The sequence below is a fragment of the Caretta caretta genome, chromosome 5 (genome assembly GCF_965140235.1).
Source record: "Caretta caretta isolate rCarCar2 chromosome 5, rCarCar1.hap1, whole genome shotgun sequence".
Taxonomy (NCBI): domain Eukaryota; kingdom Metazoa; phylum Chordata; order Testudines; family Cheloniidae; genus Caretta; species Caretta caretta.
The window spans coordinates 78,271,133-78,292,546 of record NC_134210.1 but is presented as its reverse complement, the minus strand read 5'-3'; the positions used below and the strand labels follow the sequence as shown (position 1 = coordinate 78,292,546).

The 21,414-nt window shown below is 43.7% G+C and overlaps 1 protein-coding gene across 8 annotated transcripts in view; it reads right to left on the bottom strand.

The window, feature by feature from the left end:
- The window catches only part of SRFBP1 (serum response factor binding protein 1), a 134,137-nt gene extending 122,446 nt beyond the window's left edge, over positions 1-11,691 (bottom strand). For 2 of the 8 annotated variants that reach the window (XM_075128621.1, XM_048849399.2), the window contains exon 1: positions 11,539-11,691. In XM_075128621.1, coding sequence (XP_074984722.1) covers positions 11,539-11,568 — 30 coding nt within the window. In that variant the 5' untranslated portion in view covers positions 11,569-11,691. The remainder of the gene's footprint in view (positions 1-11,538) is intronic. The other 6 variants (XM_075128620.1, XM_048849398.2, XM_048849401.2 and 3 more) reach the window with 5 other exon arrangements.
- Between the last annotated feature and the right edge of the window lie 9,723 nt (positions 11,692-21,414).

The following is a 21,414-nucleotide window of genomic DNA, read 5'->3' as shown; positions in this document are numbered from 1 at the left end:
CTGTTTGCCTGTGGCTAAACAGAAATGTTCCCCGCTGTTAGCCACAGGGAGGGGGGAAGGTTGAGGGGGTAGTCACGCGGTGGGAGGAGGCAAAATGCGACCTTGTAACGAAAGCACATGTGCTATGTATGTAATGTTAACAGCAAGGTTTACCCTGAAAGAGTGTAGCCACTGTTTTATAAAATGTGTCTTTTTAAATACCGCTGTCCCTTTTTTTTTCTCCACCAGCTGCATGTGTTTCAATGATCACAGGATCTTCTCCTTCCCAGAGGCTAGTGAAGCTTAGAAAGAAAAAAAAACGCACTCGCGATGAAATGTTCTCCGAGCTCATGCAATCCTCCCACACTGACAGAGCACAGACGAATGCGTGGAGGCAAATAATGTCAGAGTGCAGGAAAGCACAAAATGACCGGGAGGAGAGGTGGCGGGCTGAAGAGAGTAAGTGGCGGGCTGAAGACAGGGCTGAAGCTCAAATGTGGCGGCAGCGTGATGAGAGGAGGCAGGATTCAATGCTGAGGCTGCTGCAGGACCAAACCAGTATGCTCCAGTGTATGGTTGAGCCGCAGCAAAGGCAGCTGGAGCACAGACTGCCACTGCAGCCCCTCTGTAACCAACCGCCCTCCTCCCCAAGTTCCATAGCCTCCACACCCAGATGCCCAAGAACGCAGTGGGGGGGCCTCCGGCCAACCAGCCACTCCACCACAGGGGATTGCCCAAAAAAAAAGAAGGCTGTCATTCCATAAATTTTAAAGTTGTAAACTTTTAAAGTGCTGTGCTTAAAGTGCTGTGTGGCATTTTCCTTCCCTCCTCCACCACCCCTCCTGGGCTACCTTGGTAGTCATCCCCCTATTTGTGTGATGAATGAATAAAGAATGCATGAATGTGAAGCAACAATGACTTTATTGCCTCTGCAAGCGGTGATTGAAGGGAGGAGGGGCGGGTGGTTAGCTTACAGGGAAGCAGAGTGAACCAAGGGGCGGGGGGTTTCATCAAGGAGAAACAAACAGAACTTTCACACCGTAGCCTGGCCAGTCATGAAACTGGTTTTCAAAGCTTCTCTGATGCACACCACGCCCTCCTGTGCTATTCTAACTGCCCTGGTGTCTGGCTGCGCGTAACCAGCAGCCAGGCGATTTGCCTCAACCTCCCACCCCGCCATAAACGTCTCCCCCTTACTCTCACAGATATTGTGGAGCACACAGCAAGCAGTAATAACAGTGGGAATATTGGTTTCGCTGAGGTCTAAGCGAGTCAGTAAACTGCGCCAGCGCGCCTTTAAACGTCCAAATGCACATTCTACCACCATTCTGCACTTGCTCAGCCTGTAGTTGAACAGCTCCTGACTACTGTCCAGGCTGCCTGTGTACGGCTTCATGAGCCATGGCATTAAGGGGTAGGCTGGGTCCCCAAGGATACATATAGGCATTTCAACATCCCCAACAGTTATTTGCTGGTCTGGGAATAAAGTCCCTTCCTGCAGCTTTTGAAACAGACCAGAGTTCCTGAAGATGCAAGCATCATGCACCTTTCCCGGCCATCCCACGTTGATGTTGGTGAAATGTCCCTTGTGATCCACCAGAGCTTGCAGCACTAATGAAAAGTACCCCTTGCGGTTTATGTACTCGCCGGCTTGGTGCTCCAGTGCCAAGATAGGGATATGGGTTCCGTCTATAGCCCCACCACAGTTAGGGAATCCCATTGCAGCAAAGCCATCCACTATGACCTGCACATTTCCCAGGGTCACTACCCTTGATATCAGCAGATCTTTGATTGCGTGGGCTACTTGCATCACAGCAGCCCCCACAGTAGATTTGCCCACTCCAAATTGATTCCCAACTGACCGGTAGCTGTCTGGCGTTGCAAGCTTCCACAGGGCTATCGCCACTCGCTTCTCAACTGTGAGGGCTTCTCTCATCTTGGTATTCATGCGCCTCAGGGCAGGGGAAAGCAAGTCACAAAGTTCCATGAAAGTGCCCTTACGCATGCAAAAGTTTCGCAGCCACTGGGAATCGTCCCAGACCTGCAACACTATGCGGTCCCACCAGTCTGTGCTTGTTTCCCGAGCCCAGAATCGGCGTTCCACAGCATGAACCTGCCCCATTAGCACCATGATGCATGCATTGGCAGGGCCCATGCTTTTAGAGAAATCTGTGTCCATGTCCTGATCACTCACGTGACCGCGCGGACGTCGCCTCCTCGCCCGGTATCGCTTTGCCAGGTTCTGGTGCTGCATATACTGCTGGATAATGCGTGTGGTGTTTAATGTGCTCCTAATTGCCAAAGTGAGCTGAGCGGCCTCCATGCTTGCCTTGGTATGGCGTCCGCACAGAAAAAAGGCGCGGAACGATTGTCTGCCGTTGCTCTGACAGAGGGAGGGGCGACTGACGACACGGCTTACAGGGTTGGCTTCAGGGAGCTAAAATCAACAAAGGGGGTGCCTGTACATCAAGGAGTATTTCAGGCAGGACTTCACGGAGGGTTCCAATAAGAAATGGTGCACCTAAGTTATTGTCCTTATTGGAACAAGAAGGTTAGCCTGGCCTCTGATTGATACATGGCTAGATTTACCTCGCTGCACCTTCTCTGTGAGTGACTGCAGTGTGATCTAGAAGAATGAGTCTCCTAGACAGGGGAGGGGGGGAAGCAAATGAGTACAAAACAAATCTGGTCTATTTCTTGTTTTGATCCACTCCATCTATCTTTTACATCTTTGGCTGGCAGCAGACGGTGCAGAAGGACTGCATGCCATCCACATCTCATGGCTGCTCGGCAGAAGATGGTACAGTACGACTGCTAGCAGTCCGTATCGCCTGCCCGCTCACCATAAGACGGTTCAATAGGACTGACTGCAGGACTAAAGAGAATGACCTGGTCAAGTCACTCCAAACTTAGTCCCTGCGCCCATGTCTGCCCAGGCGCTCCCAGCCGACGTGGCCAGGAGCACCTCGGACATGACGATGACGGCTACCAGTCGTACTGTACCGTCTGCTGCCACAAGGCAAGGGGTTGCTGCTACTGTGTAGCAATGCCGTACCGCGTCTGCCAGCACCCAGGAGACACAGGGTGACGGTTACCTGAGCGGGCTCCATGCTTCCAGTGGTATGGTGTCTGCACAGGTAACTCAGGAAAAAAGGCGCGAAATGATTGTCTGCCCTTGCTTTCACGGAGGGAGGGAGGGAACGGGGGCCTGACGATATGTACCCAGAACCACCCGCGACAATGTTTTAGCCCCATCAGGCATTGGGATCTCAACCCAGAATTCCAATGGGCAGCGGAGACTGCGGGAACTGTGGGATAGCTACCCACAGTGCAACGCTCCGGAAGTCGACTCTAGCCTCGGTACTGTGGAAGCGCTCCGCCGAGTTAATGCACTTAATGCACTTAGAGCATTTTCTGTGGGGACACACACACTCGAATATATAAAACCGATTTCTAAAAAACCGACTTCTATAAATTCGACCTTATTCCGTAGTGTAGACATACCCTAAGGAAGGAGATTCCACCACCTTCCTAGGCAACGCATTCCAGTGTTTCACCACCCTCCTAGTGAAAAAGTTTTTCCTAATATCCAACCTAAAGCTCCCCCCTGCAACTTGAGACCATTACTCCTTGTCCTGTCCTCTTCTACCACTGAGAATAGTCTAGAACCATCCTCTCTGGAACCACCTCGCAGGTAGTTGAAAGCAGCTATCAAATCCCCCCTCATTCTTCTCTTCTGCAGACTAAACAATCCCAGTTCCCTCAGCTTCTACTCATAACTCATGTGTTCCAGACCCCTAATCATTTTTGTTGCCCTTCGCTGGACTCTTTCCAATTTATCCATATCCTTCTTGTAGAGTGGGGCCCAAAACTGGACACAGTACTCCAGATGAGGCCTCACCAATGTCAAATAGAGGGGGACGATCACGTCCCTCGATCTGCTCGCTATGCCCCTACTTATACATCCCAAAATGAGATCCCAAATGCTGTCAGCCGTCACTTAATGACAAGTATCTCTGAAAACTTTTGAACATTATCAGATCTCAGATTTTTTGTTTTGTTCTGATAAATGCTTCCTGAAAAACACAAAACAGCATAAACAGTACTGTTTACTCAAATAATCTTGGACAAGCTACAGTCCCTATTCAAATAAATACACTCTACAAGCATATGACTTGTAAATAAACATGGTCATAGTTCAGACTGGACATACACAATATGGGGAATTGGGCTCCCAAAATAAAAAGCCATTTGAGAAAAGCAGCTGGGAAACTTCTCTGCTTCCAAAAAGCATCTTTAAAACATTGGCTGGCGTTAGTAGTCTCAGATCACCTATGATGTATCAATACAGGGTGGGGAAAAAACCAAGTAAGTGACTACAGCATTAAATGACTGCAGACCTTGCTTTAAAAGCCTTCTGCAGTCCCGGAGGTGCCTTTAGTAAGTAATTAACTAAACATTTGCCCTTTCAGTTCCCCAAACCAATTTAACTATGTCAGCAATTAAAAAATACTATTTAAACAGATGTGACAGTTAATGTTTCTCTTTGCAGCCATAAAAAGAAAGTGTAAATTTCTACAACAAAAAATTAAACAGCTTATCTGAAGCATTTCAATTTGTGGATCTGTATTTGGTTTGGATTTTAAGAGAAGACAGTCAAACACTATGTTTAGGCAATACAATCAAACTAGTCCAATGCTGTCAACTTCCACTATCTCCTGAACATAGGACAGAGTGCTCCACCTGGTCAATTACAATTGCCCATGTAATTTATTTCGGTTTAGTTTCCCAGAAAATTATTTTATCTATATAGCTAATTTAAAATTTTGCTAAGCATCAGTCCTTTTTAAGATTACTTGCTTGACTGGTATTCAGCTTAGATTCTCTGCTGAAGTGACTGAAACAATGCACGTGCCCAAGATGGACAATGGTAAAGCTCCTCTCTTTGCCTGTAAGATTAAGATCTTAAATAAAAATAAATAGATTCCCTTATAAGAAATTCAGTGTCCCTTCCATTTTCCCTTTATAGATTCCTGAAAATCTTGGCCACTCATCAATATCTCATAATACTGCCACAAGATTTCAGAGCCCAGACTCTGTTTCTCCTTATTAGCTGCTAGCAAGATCAAGAATCTTCATAGTGTTCTCTCAAATAATCCACACATTTCCCCCGCATCATTTAGTACCTCCAGTAGTCTCCCATCTTACCTGTATTCCAGTACTTTGTTTAAAAGTAATTTTTTCTTTAATTACTATTGTTCAGCTCTACCATCTCTTCTGTTTTCATTTTCTAGCTATATCATCCGATGAAGTGAGCTGTAGCTCACAAAAGCTTATGCTCAAATAAATTGGTTAGTCTCTAAGGTGCCAAAAGTACTCCTTTTCTTTTTGCGAATACAGACTAACACGGCTGCTACTCTGAAACCCATCATCCTTGAGTAACTCCAATATGGATTTTTTTCACTAACTCAAAAGATATTTCTAATTTAGCATGTACTAGTGCAATATCCATGTATTCTGTGTTAAGTCTTTTGCTTATTTCCCTAGTGTATAATAATGTATTATGTTAAATGAGATCAGGACCTTTCACAAAGACCTTTCACAGAATTTGTGTGGCTTGGGTTTCTTTGATTTCTGCCAACTCATTTTAGGTTGTATTATTTTTTATGATTACTGGTATGAATTCAGGGACTTCACAAATTCTTCTATGATCTCAAAGACAAAATAATGCAATCTGTGATAACACTAAATGAAAGAATTGCCAAAATTGGTGTGGAACACACTTGTTTTCACCACTCATGTTCCCCATATTCATTAGTTATTTTTATTTGTGTGGTTCTACTTCGAAAAGTATCTGTATAAATTACACTCCATCAAAAATATGTTTCCTCCGTGTATTCAAAATCATGTCTACTTACTTTAGGACCAAAAATAAATTGGGAAGATTAGATCGTCAGTAAATGTCGAGTTCACCATTCATACAAACCAATGAAAAAGTATTTCTATCGATGGTAATCAAAAGGTACAGGTAGGCAACATAAGAAAAATGTTGCTTGAGAACTTAGTGTTTGATTTATCACTATTTGTTTTGTAAATGTTGACACTTGTGTTTTAACAGTTATAAAGCTTTTACGTTTTTGAATTTCAATGTCTACAGTCATAGTATAATTATTGAAAGCTTTTAAACTATTTGTTAATGTTTATAGATATTAAATTAGTGAGAGTCCCATTGTCTGATACCCACTCTCCTAAGTTCCCGCAACTGTGAAAATTTAAACTGATTAAAAAAAGTTTAAAATGCTTAACCCCCTAATTGTGTGCAACTATGAAAATTTAAATAAAAACAGTTTTAAAATAAATCAATATCTGTTAAAATTATAAAAATAAAAATCTAATTCTGCCAAGCCTATTTGTAGTCCTTTTTATTCTTGTTAGCACTTTAGAAAGTCAACATAGCTGCACAAGCAAGCTGGATTCAGTTCTGGCTGATCCATAAACTCATCCAGAATAGTTAACTCTGTTCCAAACAACCTCATTTATACATAGTTAATCCTATTAGTTGAATCCTTACTATCAGAAAGAATCTGCAAGGAGGAAAGTACATAACATGACTTTCAAATCCAAGTTGAGAATTTACATGATTAGCACTTAGAAAAACAGTATCTTTGTACTCAAACTGCACAAAAATAATCTGTAGTCCTTTGGAAAATGTGGAACCCCCCACAGTGAATTGTTTAAAAACACGTTAGAGAGCAGAACTGCCATTTTGTTTTCAAGTACAAATTAATATTTTAGAATCCCAAATCTCAAGTGAGATAGCACACAAAGAGCTAAGTCACTAAACAGATACTCATGTTTATTTTTCAATTTTATATAAACAGACTGCCTGTTCTGTCTGGTTCCTATCATGCTGAATATTTGGAAGTTAAAAGGATAGGTCTGGACCTAGACAGACTTAATCCAGAACCTATCCACCCTACAAGAAGTTAAAAAAATGCAACACAATTCTATTTAATGGCCTGATTAAAGTCAGAGGGAGAGACAGCTTAAGCTTTAAGGCTCCTACCACCTGAGTGTATAATAGCGATCTGAGTCGGCAACTGTACCCAAACATGTGATCCCTTGCATCTGTGTCACCCCCTCTAAGGGCTTGTCTGCAGACATCTGACCAGCACAGCATTAGCAAATATCTATTCCTGAATAACTTACCATGTTGATACTGTACTCCAAAATAAGTAATTTTATTCCTCAATAATTACTCTGCTTCCAAAGCAGAGTAGTTATTCCAGACTAAAGTCACTTTTTTGCAGCATAGTGACAACAAAGGGGAATTATACCTATTAATTAATTATATCAGAACACCTACTGATGAATATGTGGAATACTTATTGTGGGAAATTTCCCACTTTATAGACAAATCCTAACTTCAACTATCAGTTGCAAGATAGGAGCCCAAATATTATGTCTCATGCTCCCCCTGCTGTCCGGCACATTCACAACATAGGGAATAAAATACCTGCAATCTGATTTTGTCCAATTTGAAATCTCAATAATGCAGGACCATTTAAAACTACTGTCAAAATATGACATCTTAAATTAGGGAAAAAAATTTAAAAGATTCAGTAATTTGTAACACAACAAAGAAGTATAGTTTTTAGTTTTAAGGCAATTAATCCAAAAAGAATGTCTCCAGAAAGATGAAGGTCAATTGGCTACCTGTCTGAATTAAAGTAACCACTGAACTTTAGTTAATAATATCCTTATTTCCGTGTACATATAAACAAGGCCTAAGCATTATTTTAAGATACTGTGCATATTGAGAGAAGTGAGAGTAAAACATTAACCCTTCATTAGCTCATTATCTTCATTAGCTCATTAGCTTCATTAACCCTTCATTAGTTGTCTACTGCATATACCTGGGTATTGACTGAGAGCTTGAAAAAACTATTTCCCCTTCCTTTTGTCCTCAGCCCTCCTGTTTGAAGACTCAGAGGGAGGCAAGAAAGAGTGGGCTCCCTATTTCCATCAGGGAGTGAGTTTGGCTTCATATTATCAAATACTTACTTGACAGCAGCTTGAAAGATGTAGCCCCTAAAAGGTTTGAGAGATAACATGTGACTGAGAACCTGTGATGCTCTCTCAGGGCGCCCACAAGTATTAGTGACCTTGTGACCCCTCTGCCTTAGCAACAGAGACTTGCTGGAGCTAAACTGGGTGACAGCATCCTTTTACCCCAGTCTGTTAGGCCTCACTGACAAACTTCTCAAGACTCTGCCAGCCCTTACTTTACTTTGCAGGTAACACTTGTATCCCAGTTCCTGAGCCCTGAGAAGGCTGGACACTCACTGTCATTGGACACTCTCAGTCATTACGAAGTCCACTGCCTCCAAAGAGATAGCATGCACACCAGCTTAGCTAAGTCAACAAAGAACTCACACTTCACTTAATATTAAAGTACTGAGATCTACTCAGGATAAAACAAAGAAGTTTATTCATAAAATAGAGATTTGAATGATACTGAGGCCTTGGCTACACTTGCAAGTTAGAGAGCATCAAATCAGCCCCGGGCGCCCTAACTCCTGAGGTGTCCACAGTGGCAAGGCACTTAGAGTGGCTGGCCTCTGCAGCTGGAGCGTTCCTGGTAATCCACCTCCACAAGAAGCATAGAGCTTTCTGCGCCCTGGCTGAAACCTGGCCCGGTTGTCAGTGTGGACTATATGTTGCCTTACTGCGACGTGATTAGCCTCCAGAAACATCCCAAGTGGCCACTCTTGTCATTGTTCTGACCTCTGCTACAGGCGTGTGGATATCCCCTTTCAAAGCGCTGTTTCTGACAGCATGCTTATCTGCTCCAGGACAAAGCAAACCATTACTGTGGAATGCTGCTGCCACTGAGGCAGGCATGTGAGAGAGAGAGAGAGAGAGAGAGAGAGGCGTGGGTGGCGGCTGATGTTGGGGGTTTCCCCTGCCAATGTCTGAACTAACAAAACAGCATGCTGACACACTCTCTGCCCCCCAAAACACAGTCTCTCCCCCCACATATACACAACACCTCCCCCCCCCATTCGAAAAGCACGCTGCAGCCACTTGCACACTGGGATAGCTACCACAATGCACTGCTCTCTATGGCTTTGCAGGATCTGCTAATGTGGCCACGACAGTGCGCTTGCTGCTGACAGTGTAAGCGCACGGCAACGCTTTCCCTGCTGCTGTCTCCAAGGCCTGGTTTAACTCCCAGCACTCTACATCTGCAAGTGTAGCCATGCCCTGAGCAAAGATAGTGGAAACAGATATGGTTACAAATAAAACAAAAGTATACCATGCTTTGAGAGACTAAACTCTAACAGGCTAAAAATCTATGTCTACGTTAATTTTCTCACCTATGCCAACTTCTCAGTTACCAGTCCCTTCCAGGCCAGGATCCAACATACATGGATACAAAAAACACGGTCCTTTTTGTTCTCGGGCCAGGTCTATAAACTTACATCAATATAACTATGTGGCTCAGGGGTGTAGAAAAATCCACACCCCTGAGCGACAGTAATTCCGACCTAACCCCCAATGTAGCCATCGCTATGTTGATGGGAGGCCTTCTCCTGTTGACATAGCTATCACTTCTCGTGGAGGTGGATGAACTATGCTGACAGAAGCTCTCCCGTGGGTGTAGTAGTGTCCTCACTGAAGTGCAACTGCGTCGCCACAGCGTTTTAAGTGTAGACCTGCCCTCAGTGATGGATCGCAAAAGTGTCTTTTTGCTTCACTTTTTATTTCCCCAGAATTTACTTTATTTGTTTCCAGATGAACCCTTGGGGTTCAGACTCCAGTGTCCTTTTATGCTGATTTCACATCCCCCAAGTCAAACCGGCTTTTCCTGATGAGGTACATGAAAATGGGGCTCTCGGTGTTGGTTCCACAATGCTGAATTTACTTTCGAAACAAGGAGATAAATACCTTCCCTCCTGTCTGGAAGAAAACCTGCTTCTCCCTTTGTTTGGCTACAGACTTGAAAGTATATCAGCAGCAAGTATCATAATTCCTCATATAGTGTTAATACATACATATCACAATTATATTAATGACCAGTTGGCTACTGGCCTTCATTCAACAAGGATAACAATATGTTAGATGTAGTGTGTTTGTCGGACCTAATAGGAGTTACTGTTACATGACAGTTACTGTTACATGACACCTTTGGCAGTTGGCACGGAGAGGGTCTTAGGGTCACTGAACAACAGCACCCTTTCTCTTCTCAGCAGCCTCAAGGGAGAAAGTCTGTGCTTTCCATTAGGACATTACCGAGAACATCAGTGGCGGAACCCTAATCTTTTGTTAATCTTAATCAGGCTAGCTCCATCTAAGGGCAGCATTTCAATCTGCCAGAAGCCAAAGGGATGCACGTAGTTTTTAAAAACTGGAAGAAACTGTTGAACCTGCCCTTACTTTTAAGGCACAGGGAACACCCAACAAAATTACAGTGTCCATCAGGTTAAACACCACTCTGAGCTATGCAGAAGGGCTAGTACTCATTGCTGTTGGTTACAGTTACTTGGATCAGGATGCGCAGAGCCCACTAGAACCCATGGAGCCAGACAACTGCAGCCCATGAGACAACATCTCCACCCGCCACTTCTCAATCCCAGTGGTGTCAACGTGAAGTTTACACCAGCCTGTGTCCACTCAATGAGGGTGACAGAGGCAGGACTTGGACCAAACATTTCTAGAGGCTTATAAATAGGACACTACCAAATTCACAGCCATGAAAAATGAATCACAGATTGTGAAATCTGGTCTCCCCCCATGAAATCTGCCAGGGAGAAGCAGGGCTGGGGGTGCCACACCGGGGACTCCTAGCAAGCACCAGACTCCAGCTGCTGGTGGAGGGACCATAAGGCCAGCCCTGCCCTCTCCAAAAGCGATTATGTTCCCCTTCAAACCATGCAGCCCTCATGTCTGCACAGCCCACTGCTCTCCAGCTACCCAGTTCTGAAGGCAGCACCTCGGTCACCAACAGCACAGAAATAAGGGTGACAATACTATGACCTACAATAGCCTTGCAACCCCCCCGCCAACCCAACCCTCTTTTGCGTCTGGACCCCCATGGTTATAACACTGTGACATTTCAGATGTAAATACCTGAAACTGTGAAATTAACTATTTTTAAAAGCCTATGATCATGAAATTGACCAAAACGGAACATGAATTTGGTAGGGCCCCTACTTATAAACACCCTGGGCACCATGGGCCACACTGCAGGGCTACTGGGGCCTCCTCTGACTGGTACTGGCCAGGCTTTGAGGGGCCACAACATACCTGATCCCAGGGCTCCTCTGACATGGGTGATGAGCTAAAAGCCCAAGAAACAACTCGCCGCAGCCAGGGACCCCCCCATCCACGCGCAGCCCGGGACCCGCCCGCCCCCTAGCGCTCTCCCTCCGCCCCCCAACGGGGAGCCACATCCGCCCACCAGAGGCCCCCCGGTTCTGAGCCCCAGGAGGGAGCAGCCGGGAAACCGCCGGCGAGGGCCACGTGCGGCGGGATAGGGGCCGCGTGCGGACTCACCTCATTGTTGAGGTTCAGCACCTGCGCCATGGCGGCGGCCGCAGCAGCCCACGCGAGCCAGCAGCCCCCGGCCCGCGCTCTTTCCAAAGACAACCACGAAAAGAAACTGCGCGCGTGCGCACCGCTCTCAGCGTTGCGGAAACGCTCTAGATGGCGTCTCGATGGTGAGGGACAGTCTAGGTGCCGACTCGCTGGTCGCTTGACCCAGGCGCAGCAGGGTGCTGGGGGCAGAGCTGGGGAAGTTGGGCTGGGTGCCCGGCGGGGGCGGGAGAGACTTTTCCTTTGTTTTTCAGTGACTGCAGCTTATGGGCGGGTCGGGACCTTTTATACCTTGAATAACGGAGCTTTGTGATCGAGCTCAGCGGAGCCCCCAAGCAGGCAGGGGAGGGGTGGGTCTGTGTCCTGATCCTCCCCCTCTCACGTGTGTGTGTGCCGGAGCTGGGCACAGGGTCCCCTCACGCCCCCCCGCCGCCCTGCACCGGGACCCACGCTCAGGCTGACGCTGGGTCGAGCCCGTGCTATTAGGCCTTTCCCACGGAGTGAATTACATCCACAATTTGATGGTAGTTGCTGCCTTTGTAAGGCGAACATATAACAATAATAGAAAAGTAATAAGAGCATAACATGCAGAGTGGCAAGTTTCTTGGCAATTGTTCAATCTAACCCTGTAAAACAAATATCCCTTCCTCTAGATTCACTGCATCTAGTCCTTGCTGTATTTTATATAATAAACAAATTACATGTTTAACGAGTTTTTTAAAATGACAAAATTATAAACAAAATTCATCGAGGAGCCACCCAGTCACCCCATGTTTCTGAGTTTCATTATGCTCAACAGGGTTTGAATTTTTTTTTTTACCAGATATGGAATTGAAAATTTAAGTTTTTACCTAGTCTACAGTATTTTCAGGTACTGCCTCCCTCAATATCTGAAAGAAATTTGGTAGCATGGGGAAAGGAATTGGAATAAAGGAAGAGTTACTTTTGGTTTAATTCAAATGTAAAGAGGCTTGGCTCACTGCAAAGTAGCCGTGAGCACAGTTTGAAATTCAGCTAATTGAAACTGCACAAGAAATCTAAACAATGTTAATAACAGAACAATGTATTTATTCTCCATTCTCTTATTAAAAAAAAAAGTTGAATACGTTGTTTTAAAATTGTGCAGACATCAAATATGGGACGTTTCAGCCTAAAAGGAGAAAGTTATGAGCGAGTGAAAGTAAGTAGTTTCAATTATGCTACTCACATGCGTAAAGTTGGAAAGCAGAATATGCAATGTACAGTAATTAAGGCCTCGACCCTGTAAAGATTTACATACATGTTTAATGTTATGCACTGTGAATAGCTTCAATGAAGCTCATGTTTTGTATAAGTATTTGCAGGATTGAGGCTGAAACTATTTATCAAGGTTTCATGGAAAGATAGTTTTTCCTTTACTTCAGATTTATTACGCTACCGTGAATTGCCATATGATTTTTAAATGCAATCATCTTAAACCACTTTATATATTTCCTATGTTATTCTAGCATGTTACAGGTTTCAGAGTAGCAGCCGTGTTGGTTTGTATTCGCAAAAAGAAAAGGAGTACTTGTGGCACCTTAGAGACTAACCAATTTATTTGAGCATAAGCTTTCGTGAGCTACAGCTCACTTCATCGGATGTATAAAGTGGAAAATACAGTGAGAAGATTTATATAGACACAGACCATGAAAAAATGGGTGTTTATCATACACATTGTAAGCAGAGTGATCACTTAAGATGAGCTATTACCAGCAGGAGAGTGGGGGCGCAGGGGGGGAAGAGAAAACCTTTTGAAGTGATAATCAAGGTGGGCCATCACTTCAAAAGGTTTTCTCTCCCCCCACCCCACTCTCCTGCTGGTAATAGCTCATCTTAAGTGATCACTCTCCTTACAATGTGTATGATAAACACCCATTTTTTCCATGGTCTGTGTCTATATAAATCTCCTCACTGTATTTTCCACTTTATACATCCAATGAAGTGAGCTGTAGCTCATGAAAGCTCATGCTCAAATAAATTGGTTAGTCTCTAAGGTGCCACAAGTACTCCTTTTCTTTTAGAATGTTACAGGTTTCACTACCACAGCTGATAATCAATGTTATTGTTTTAGATTTCTACACTTTAATCTGTTAAACTATTCAGATTACGTAAAATCATTTATGAATACACTTGGAGAAATAATTCCAAATACAATCACAGCAGAAATTATTGTTTATACATATCTTATCAGTTCTAGGCAATTATTTTGGTTACACACCACTAATTAACTGGCCCCTGGATGGCACTGTTGCTCTAAGAATTCTTTGGCTTTGAAGATTGAATAATAAAGGAAAAAGAAAAGGAGTACTTGTGGCACCTTAGAGACTAACCAATTTATTTGAGCATGAGCTTTCGTGAGCTACAGCTCAAATCTAAAGTCAGTTCAGATACCTCTATAATACATACACTTCAGGATCTAACATTTAGCTCTACCTATGTTTTGATGTTTGGTTGCTAACACGTGGCCAGACATACTTTCTAAGTGAACTGCAGATGTACCACTTCAGGCTGTGATTTTTATCATGTCTCACAAACTCAGCAGAGGCAAGGCAAGCCAGTACTCGGATGGAAAACATCCAAGTTGAATTCAAGATTCTGCAAGACTTAATATTGGTGGTTCAGTAGCTTTCTCTTCCATCTATATCAATGCCAGCTGTAGTGGAGGAGAGCCAGAACCTGTTGTGAGGAGGGGAAAATTAGACAAATATTGATATGATTTAATATTATATTGAAATATAGGTGGCTTCAAATAATTTGCACTCTATAATTATATGGACAGCACCAAAACAAAAAGCCCAGCCTATATCATTGCAATGCCAAATTCACAAATCCAAACACAAAAATCAGAAGTGAAAAAGATAAGGCACTGGAATCTCACTTACACAGGGGTTTCTGCTGTAGCATTTTAAAGAGATCTTAAAGCAAGGGAAAATTACATTTGCACCCATTTTAAGGTCTTTGTACACTGTGTGTAAGTGAGAATCAAGCCCCTAATTTCTACAGCAACATCAGGTTGGCAGCTGTCATAGTTACAGGACTAACTGCAACTCTGACCCATTTCTGATCTCTGTGTGTACCCATTTCAAGTCTTTGCCTTCTTACCCTCACCTGTTTTGGGGTCGGGGTGAAAGTAAAATTGAGCTCTTAGCAGTATGGGGCCTCCAGCGGAAGGGGCGGGGTGGGGGTCAGCGTCCCCTGCCAGCTCATCTGTGTTGCCTGGCCCCGCCAGGGCTCCAGCAGCGATTTAAAGGGCCCGGGGCAGCTACTTCCTGCCCCCCACAGCAGCACTTTAAGCAGGGTCCTTTGCCACAGCAGCGCTTTAAGGACCCTGCTTAAAGCGATGCCCTGGCAGCGCTTTAACGTTGCTGTCCCTTTTGCGCCCCCCATCGGCAGCCCTGCTGGTAGGGACCTGGCAGGGCGGCCGATGGAGGGTGCAGAAGGGGCAGCGATGTTAAAGGGCTGCTGGCAGCACTTTAAGCAGGGCCACGGCAGCGCTTTAAAGTCAGCGGTACGGGCAGGTACTGGCGGCTACCTTTTACCAGTGTGTCGTACTGGCCCGTACCGCCTTACTTTTGCCCCTGTTTGGGGTGGAATGTCACAGTATGGCCAGTCTTAGACCAGGCTCTAGATACACTACCCAGTGTGTACTAACCAACTGTGACCATACAGGTCTGATTGGGTTTTGAGCACCTGTGTTTTCTCCCTTCAGGAACTTGTAACTGGTGATACCAACAGCTTTCTTAAAACAGTATTTTTATTTTTTCAGCTGTTGGAACAAAGCGTTAGAGAAAATGGATTTTAAAACAATAAACAGCCTACATGCATATTTAGTCTTATATAATATTATGCTTCACTACAAGCTAAGTTAGTTGGAAGTTAGTTACAGGAACGGACCAGAACCAGCTCACATTCTCCTACCAAGAACAGATCCTCCTTTGTGTCTTTATGTGTCTCCCTCCCCTTAGGGAAAATTGGGCTTAAGAAAACCCCCACCATCCCAGTGGGCAGCTGGGCCCATTTACTATTGCTCAATAGTTTCTTTTTTTTTCAAGCCCCAGATGTGAAGTCTGCTGGTACCTGAGAATGTTTTTCATCGTCTGATGGAGTACCAAAGAGGGCCTATCCAGGCTGCTCCATTGCTTGGGCAGCTAGACCCAATCAGTCTCAGTTGTAATCACTGGCCTGATGGCTATGTCCCCACTGTAGATTAGGGTATTGAAACTCCCTGCTCCCCTTTGTTAGTCCAACACACTATCTTAAAAGTCAAACACACAAATAATATTTTAGGATACAGATTGAAATATTAATTTAATACAGATGCTTATGGTCATATATCATCACATCTTTACTGTGCACATATACGTTGGTTTTCCTATTGACAGTGACAATAAATGTGACAGTAAATGGGTTTTGACAGTTCTGCTTCATTTCCCTTTCATTTCATGATCTGGAAAAAGGGGTAAACAGTGAGGTGACAAAATTTGCAGACGATACAAAATTACAAAAGATAGTTAAAACCCAGGCAGACTGGGAAGAGCTACAAAAGGATCTCTCAAAACTGGGTGACTGGGCAACACAATGGCAAATGAAATTTAATGTTGATAAATGTAAAGTAATGCACATTGGAAAGCATAATCCCAACTATACATATAAAATGATGCAGTCTAAATTAGCTGTTACCACTCAAGAAAGAGATTTTGGAATCATTGTGGATAGTTCTCTGAAAACATTCACTCAATGTGCAGCGGTAGTCAAAAAAACAATCAGAATCTGGGAATAATTAAGAAAGAGATAGATAATAGGACAGAAAATATCATGTTGCCGCTATATAAATCCATGATACGCCCACATCTTGAATACTGTGTGCAGATGTGGTGACCCCATCTCAAAAAATATATATTGGAATTGGAAAAGGTTCAGAAAAGGGCAACAAAAATTATTAGGGGTATGGAACGGCTCCCATATGAGGAGAAATTAAGACTGGGATTTTTCAGCTTGGAAAAGAGACGGCTAAGGGGAGATATGATTGAGGTCTATAAAATCATGACTGGTGTAGAGAAAGTAGATAAGGAAGTGTTGTTTACTACTTCTCATAACACAAGAACTAGAGGTCACCAAATGAAATTAATAGGCAGCAGGTTTAAAACAAATAAAAGGAAGTATTTCTTCACACAGCTCACAGTCAACTGGTGGAACTTCTTGCCAGAGGATGTTGTGAAGGCCAAGACGATAACAAGGTTAAAAAAAGAACTAGACAAATTCATGGACGATAGGTCCATCAACAGCTATTAGCTGGAATGGGCAGGAATGGTGTCCCTAGCCTCTCTTTGCCAGAAGCTGGGAATGAGCAACAGGGGATGGATCACTTGATGATTACGTGTTCTGTTCATTCCCTCTGGGGCACCTGGCATTGGCCACTGTCGGAAGACAGGATACGGGGCTAGATGGACCTTTGGTCTGACCCAGTAGAGCCATTCTTATGTTCTTGGAGTTTTTGTGAACTAAATTCTGGAGTGCTGAAATTGCACAAAATGCAACTGCCAGTAAAGTAACCAAAATTGGGACAACAAAAACTGGCAGGTTTTGCACCACTCTACCCTATAGCTTCACACTCTGCGTCTCATATTTTCATTGCTGTCACAGAAGTGTCTTTTTAATTATACTGGAGTATCTGCCCTGGCTTTGTTCTTTTGTTTTGTTTGTAATTATATTGTACTAGAACCTAGAGGACCAGCTGAGATCAGGGCCCCTTTGTGCTCGGCCCTGTACATACACATAGTAAGAGACAGTTCCTACCTCAAAAAGCTTACAATCTAAATAGATAGGACAGGCAAAGGAAGTCATATTATCCCTATTTACACCTGGGGAACTGAGGCACAGAGAGATTAGTAAGTGATTTAACCAAGGTCACAGAAGAAGTCTTTGGTATAGATAGGAACTGAACCCATGTCTCCTGTTTTTGTTTTATTTTAAAATTTATATTTGTGTTATATATTGTATTAAAATGTTAACAACACTCAAATGTTTTTTTGTTTGGTTGGTTTTTGTTTTTTTTTGTTTTTTGCTTTAAGCCATCTATAATATGATACCTGAGTGTTTAATGGATTCTAAATGGGACAGGACCTAAGAAAAATAATTCTGCACTGTGACAGTGTGTACAGGCAAGAAGGCATTAAAGCGCAACTTTGGACAGCCTTGCCCTGCCACACCTGAAAGACATATCAATTTTGGAAAAGGAGCCTTAAAAAGGGAGAAATTCACTTTAGTAGGGCCTAGCGTGGAGGAAGTGAGCAGACCTTTCATTTTCAGCTCTATAGAGAAGTGCAGCAGAGAGCCAAGCTACTCAAGCTTGTGAATAGAGAGTGGTTAGACAGAAGGCTGGAAGATCCTGCCAGGATAGAGAAGCTGCTTTTATTTCTTTTAATTTAGTTTTCTTTCCTTTATTGCCTTGAGAACTGGGACCTAGTGGTTTGATCCTGGGGCAGAAACCTACTAAGAATATTTTGTGTCTTCAAAACTTCAATTTTTTTGAGGGGGAAAAAAATCAAGCAATTCTGTTTTTAAAACTGAAAATTGATCATATTTACTACAAATTGAACTTTGCAATGTTTGGGGAAAAAATGTGTTTTCAGTTCTGGTTTTTCAATTAAACGGATTTTTATTTTTTATAGGAATTTTTTAAAAAAAGTTGGAAATATCTGGCAAGAAACAACTGGCATTTTTTGATCAGCTCAACTGATTATCTCACATACTAGGAGTAATAAAAGCTTTTCTTTGTTTTCTCAAAACTGTTTTTATTCAAGATTTTTCAAACTCACACTTCTCTTAAACAAAAAAACCACAACAGGTTTATTTAACTCATTTCAATAATGCAGATATTCAGTATTTCCAGTGGATGCCAGCCATCTCCTTACATCAATAGCACATTACATTGCTGACTGATATGTCTTGACATGAAAAGTCACATTGTGATGGGTGAAGTTAGAATGTTCAAAGATTACGTTACAGATTTCTTAAAAATATAGTGTAAAAAATTGCCATTCAAGGGAAAAACAGTGTGGGGATTTTTTTCAACACTAGTTCCAAAAGCCAAGATTGCGTGCTAAAGAAAGACCAGACTGGGAGACTCATACAATGGCATCATGACTTCTGAATGCAGTTGAGCTCTCCGCCATAGTACCTCCTCTGGGCTGGTGCTCCACTTCCCAGCTGATTACCAGTATCTATGAGGTTAGGAGGCTGTGCTCTAGCCCCTTCCACTTTAGGGGATGATCACCTGGAAATTCTGCCAAGTTAGCCTAATGGAGTTTCCTGGTCCTGTGCCAACATCCACAGATTTCCCCAATCAACTAACTTTGCATGACATGTCAACAGGTGACCCCAAGGTTGGAGATTTTTTAAAATTATTTTGAAAAAGAAGGGATGATTGGGGAAGAAATTACTGCATTCTTCTTTTTCAAATATTGATCTTTGACACCTGGCTTTGTGTATGATCTTGAGGTTGTAGTTCCTTAATCACGGACAGTGTAAAGGGTGAGGGACAGACACTGGTTTTAGGCCCCTACAGAGAGATTTAGGGCTTTTCTGACTCATGCTATCTAATCCTGGAACCAGAACAGGTATGTTCAGTTGCTCCAATCAATAAAAAGGGTTAGAGTTCTTCTCTCTTAGGACAGAAGGAATTAGAGGGACTATAGGCATAAGACAAGTGCAGGAGGAGTACAAGTGAAGGTTACATTTTCTTAAATTGACAATACCAAATCCCAGGGAATGGGTAAATTTTGGACATTAATTCTGTATACTGTGTGGAGGGAGAAGTGTGGGAAGCTTCCTCACTCACAGCCCCCCCTCCACACAAGCTAATTACAGGGGTGTCTTTTTCCATGGGTTGCCCCCCAGACTGTGGCTTGCCTCCCCTCTCCCCAAGCTTGGACATGGTCATTAGGAAACAATAATTGTCCAGTCTCTCTGATCCATTATGCTATTTGGGACAAAAATGTTCTATATTTTGACACAACTGTACTCCTTCCTCCACCCCACCTCAGAATTTTTCTGAAGCATCCCTGTGTAATTCTCTTGAAAAATTCTAAGTGTCTTATAACAGAAATCAACATTTGCTTTAGCCTAGAACATTTTGTAGGCATCTTGCCCTATAAAATAAACTTCCTCATTTTCCTACTCTGAATGGAGTGTAGGAAGTAGTGGAGTGTAGGGCTATGCTACTCTTAAGAGCTCATTGTGTCCAATGCAAGTCCTATCATCCATTTCTTCAGTGTGTTGAATATGACTCAAGGGTTTTCTTTAGGCTAGACAATAGGAGCTGATCACTCTTGGCTCTGGGTGGTGTTTTCTTCCAGGGAGCTCACAATGCAACTAGGCTGCTTGATGTTGAAGTAAAAAGGAAACGGTACAGAGTTTAAGCATAGAATTGGTCTAATAATTGCTGAGCTGGGTGTGTGCAGGCACAGGTTCATTAACATCTGGAGAAGAGAGTCCCATGATGCGATGCATGCCTGTTTTTCTGGTCCCAGAGTTCAGTGCGGTTCTCCATTCTCCATGCAAATTGAGATGTCTCCCTGTCCCATCTTTCATGCAGATGAAGCTAGGGGAGTTGTCTCTGTTTTCCATTCTGTATGCTAATTGAGAGGTCTTAATCTTGTCACCCTTGTCAGGAGGGGTCTAGGTGTGTCTCCCAATGCCCTTCACTGCTCTCTGCAAGTTTTTTTCTCTCTGATGGGTTTTGGTTTAAACAGAGGTGGGGGGGGGGTCTTTCATGAGTCAGACAGGCTGGATACTGCACCCTGGTTCCCCAAGAACACAGAGCTGACTGGTATCAAGTCTCCAAGCGGCACTTACCTCAAGTGGCTCCCAGAAGCAGCGGCATGTCCCTTTTCCGGCTCCAGCGTGGAGGCGCAGCCAAGTGGCTCTGCACACTGCCCCACCCTCAGTCACCATCCCTGCAGCTCCCATTGGAGTGCCAGGGCGGACCATTGGAGTGCATAGGAGCCGGAGCGGGGCCATGCTGTGGCTTTGGGGAGCTGCTTGGTGCAGCCCCCGACCCTGCACCCCGGCTGGAGCAAGACCCAGACCCCACTTCCCAGTGGGCCAGTCCACAGTCCATAGTTTGCCCACCCTTGCCATGGGGAAAATACTCTGCTTTCTGCTCTTAACTCTGAAGCATGTTGCAGCAGGTGGGTATATTCTTAACTTGCCAACAGGAAAGCATTGGCCGTGTTAGTTGCAGAAAAGGGAAATTGGGAAGAAAATTAATTGTAATTAATTAATAATTAATGTTGTTTGAGTTCAGCCAAATTGTTTTAGTCAAATTGTCTTAACCCTTGTGGTTCACCAACTCTTCTTATTTAAAGGTGATGCTAGGAAAAGAATCATTTCTATTTTTCTATTCTCAGTTTTGTATTTTTCTTGTAATAGTGATGCTCATTTACATAGGGGGTGGGCAAACTATGGCCTGTGGGCTGGATCCGGGTGATTACGGTGGGCAGGAAGCGAAGGGAGGGAGGGAGAGGTGCTGGTTGGTGGGGTCTGCCGGCAGGCAGGAGCCACTAGAGAAAAGGGGAGGTTCTGATAGGGGGGCTGCCAGTGGGTGTTCAGTATTTTTTCCCAGTAGGTGCTCCAGCCCCAGAGTATCTATGGAGTTGGCACCTATGCTATCCTCATGAAGAGGTCTAGAAATGCCAACTGTAATTAAAATACATTTTGGAATGTTTCTGGTGAGATGTTGATCAGATGGGTTTTCAGACTGCCTGGCTCAGCAAAAAGTATATACTGTAGTTTTACAGTAACAGTGGCCAAATC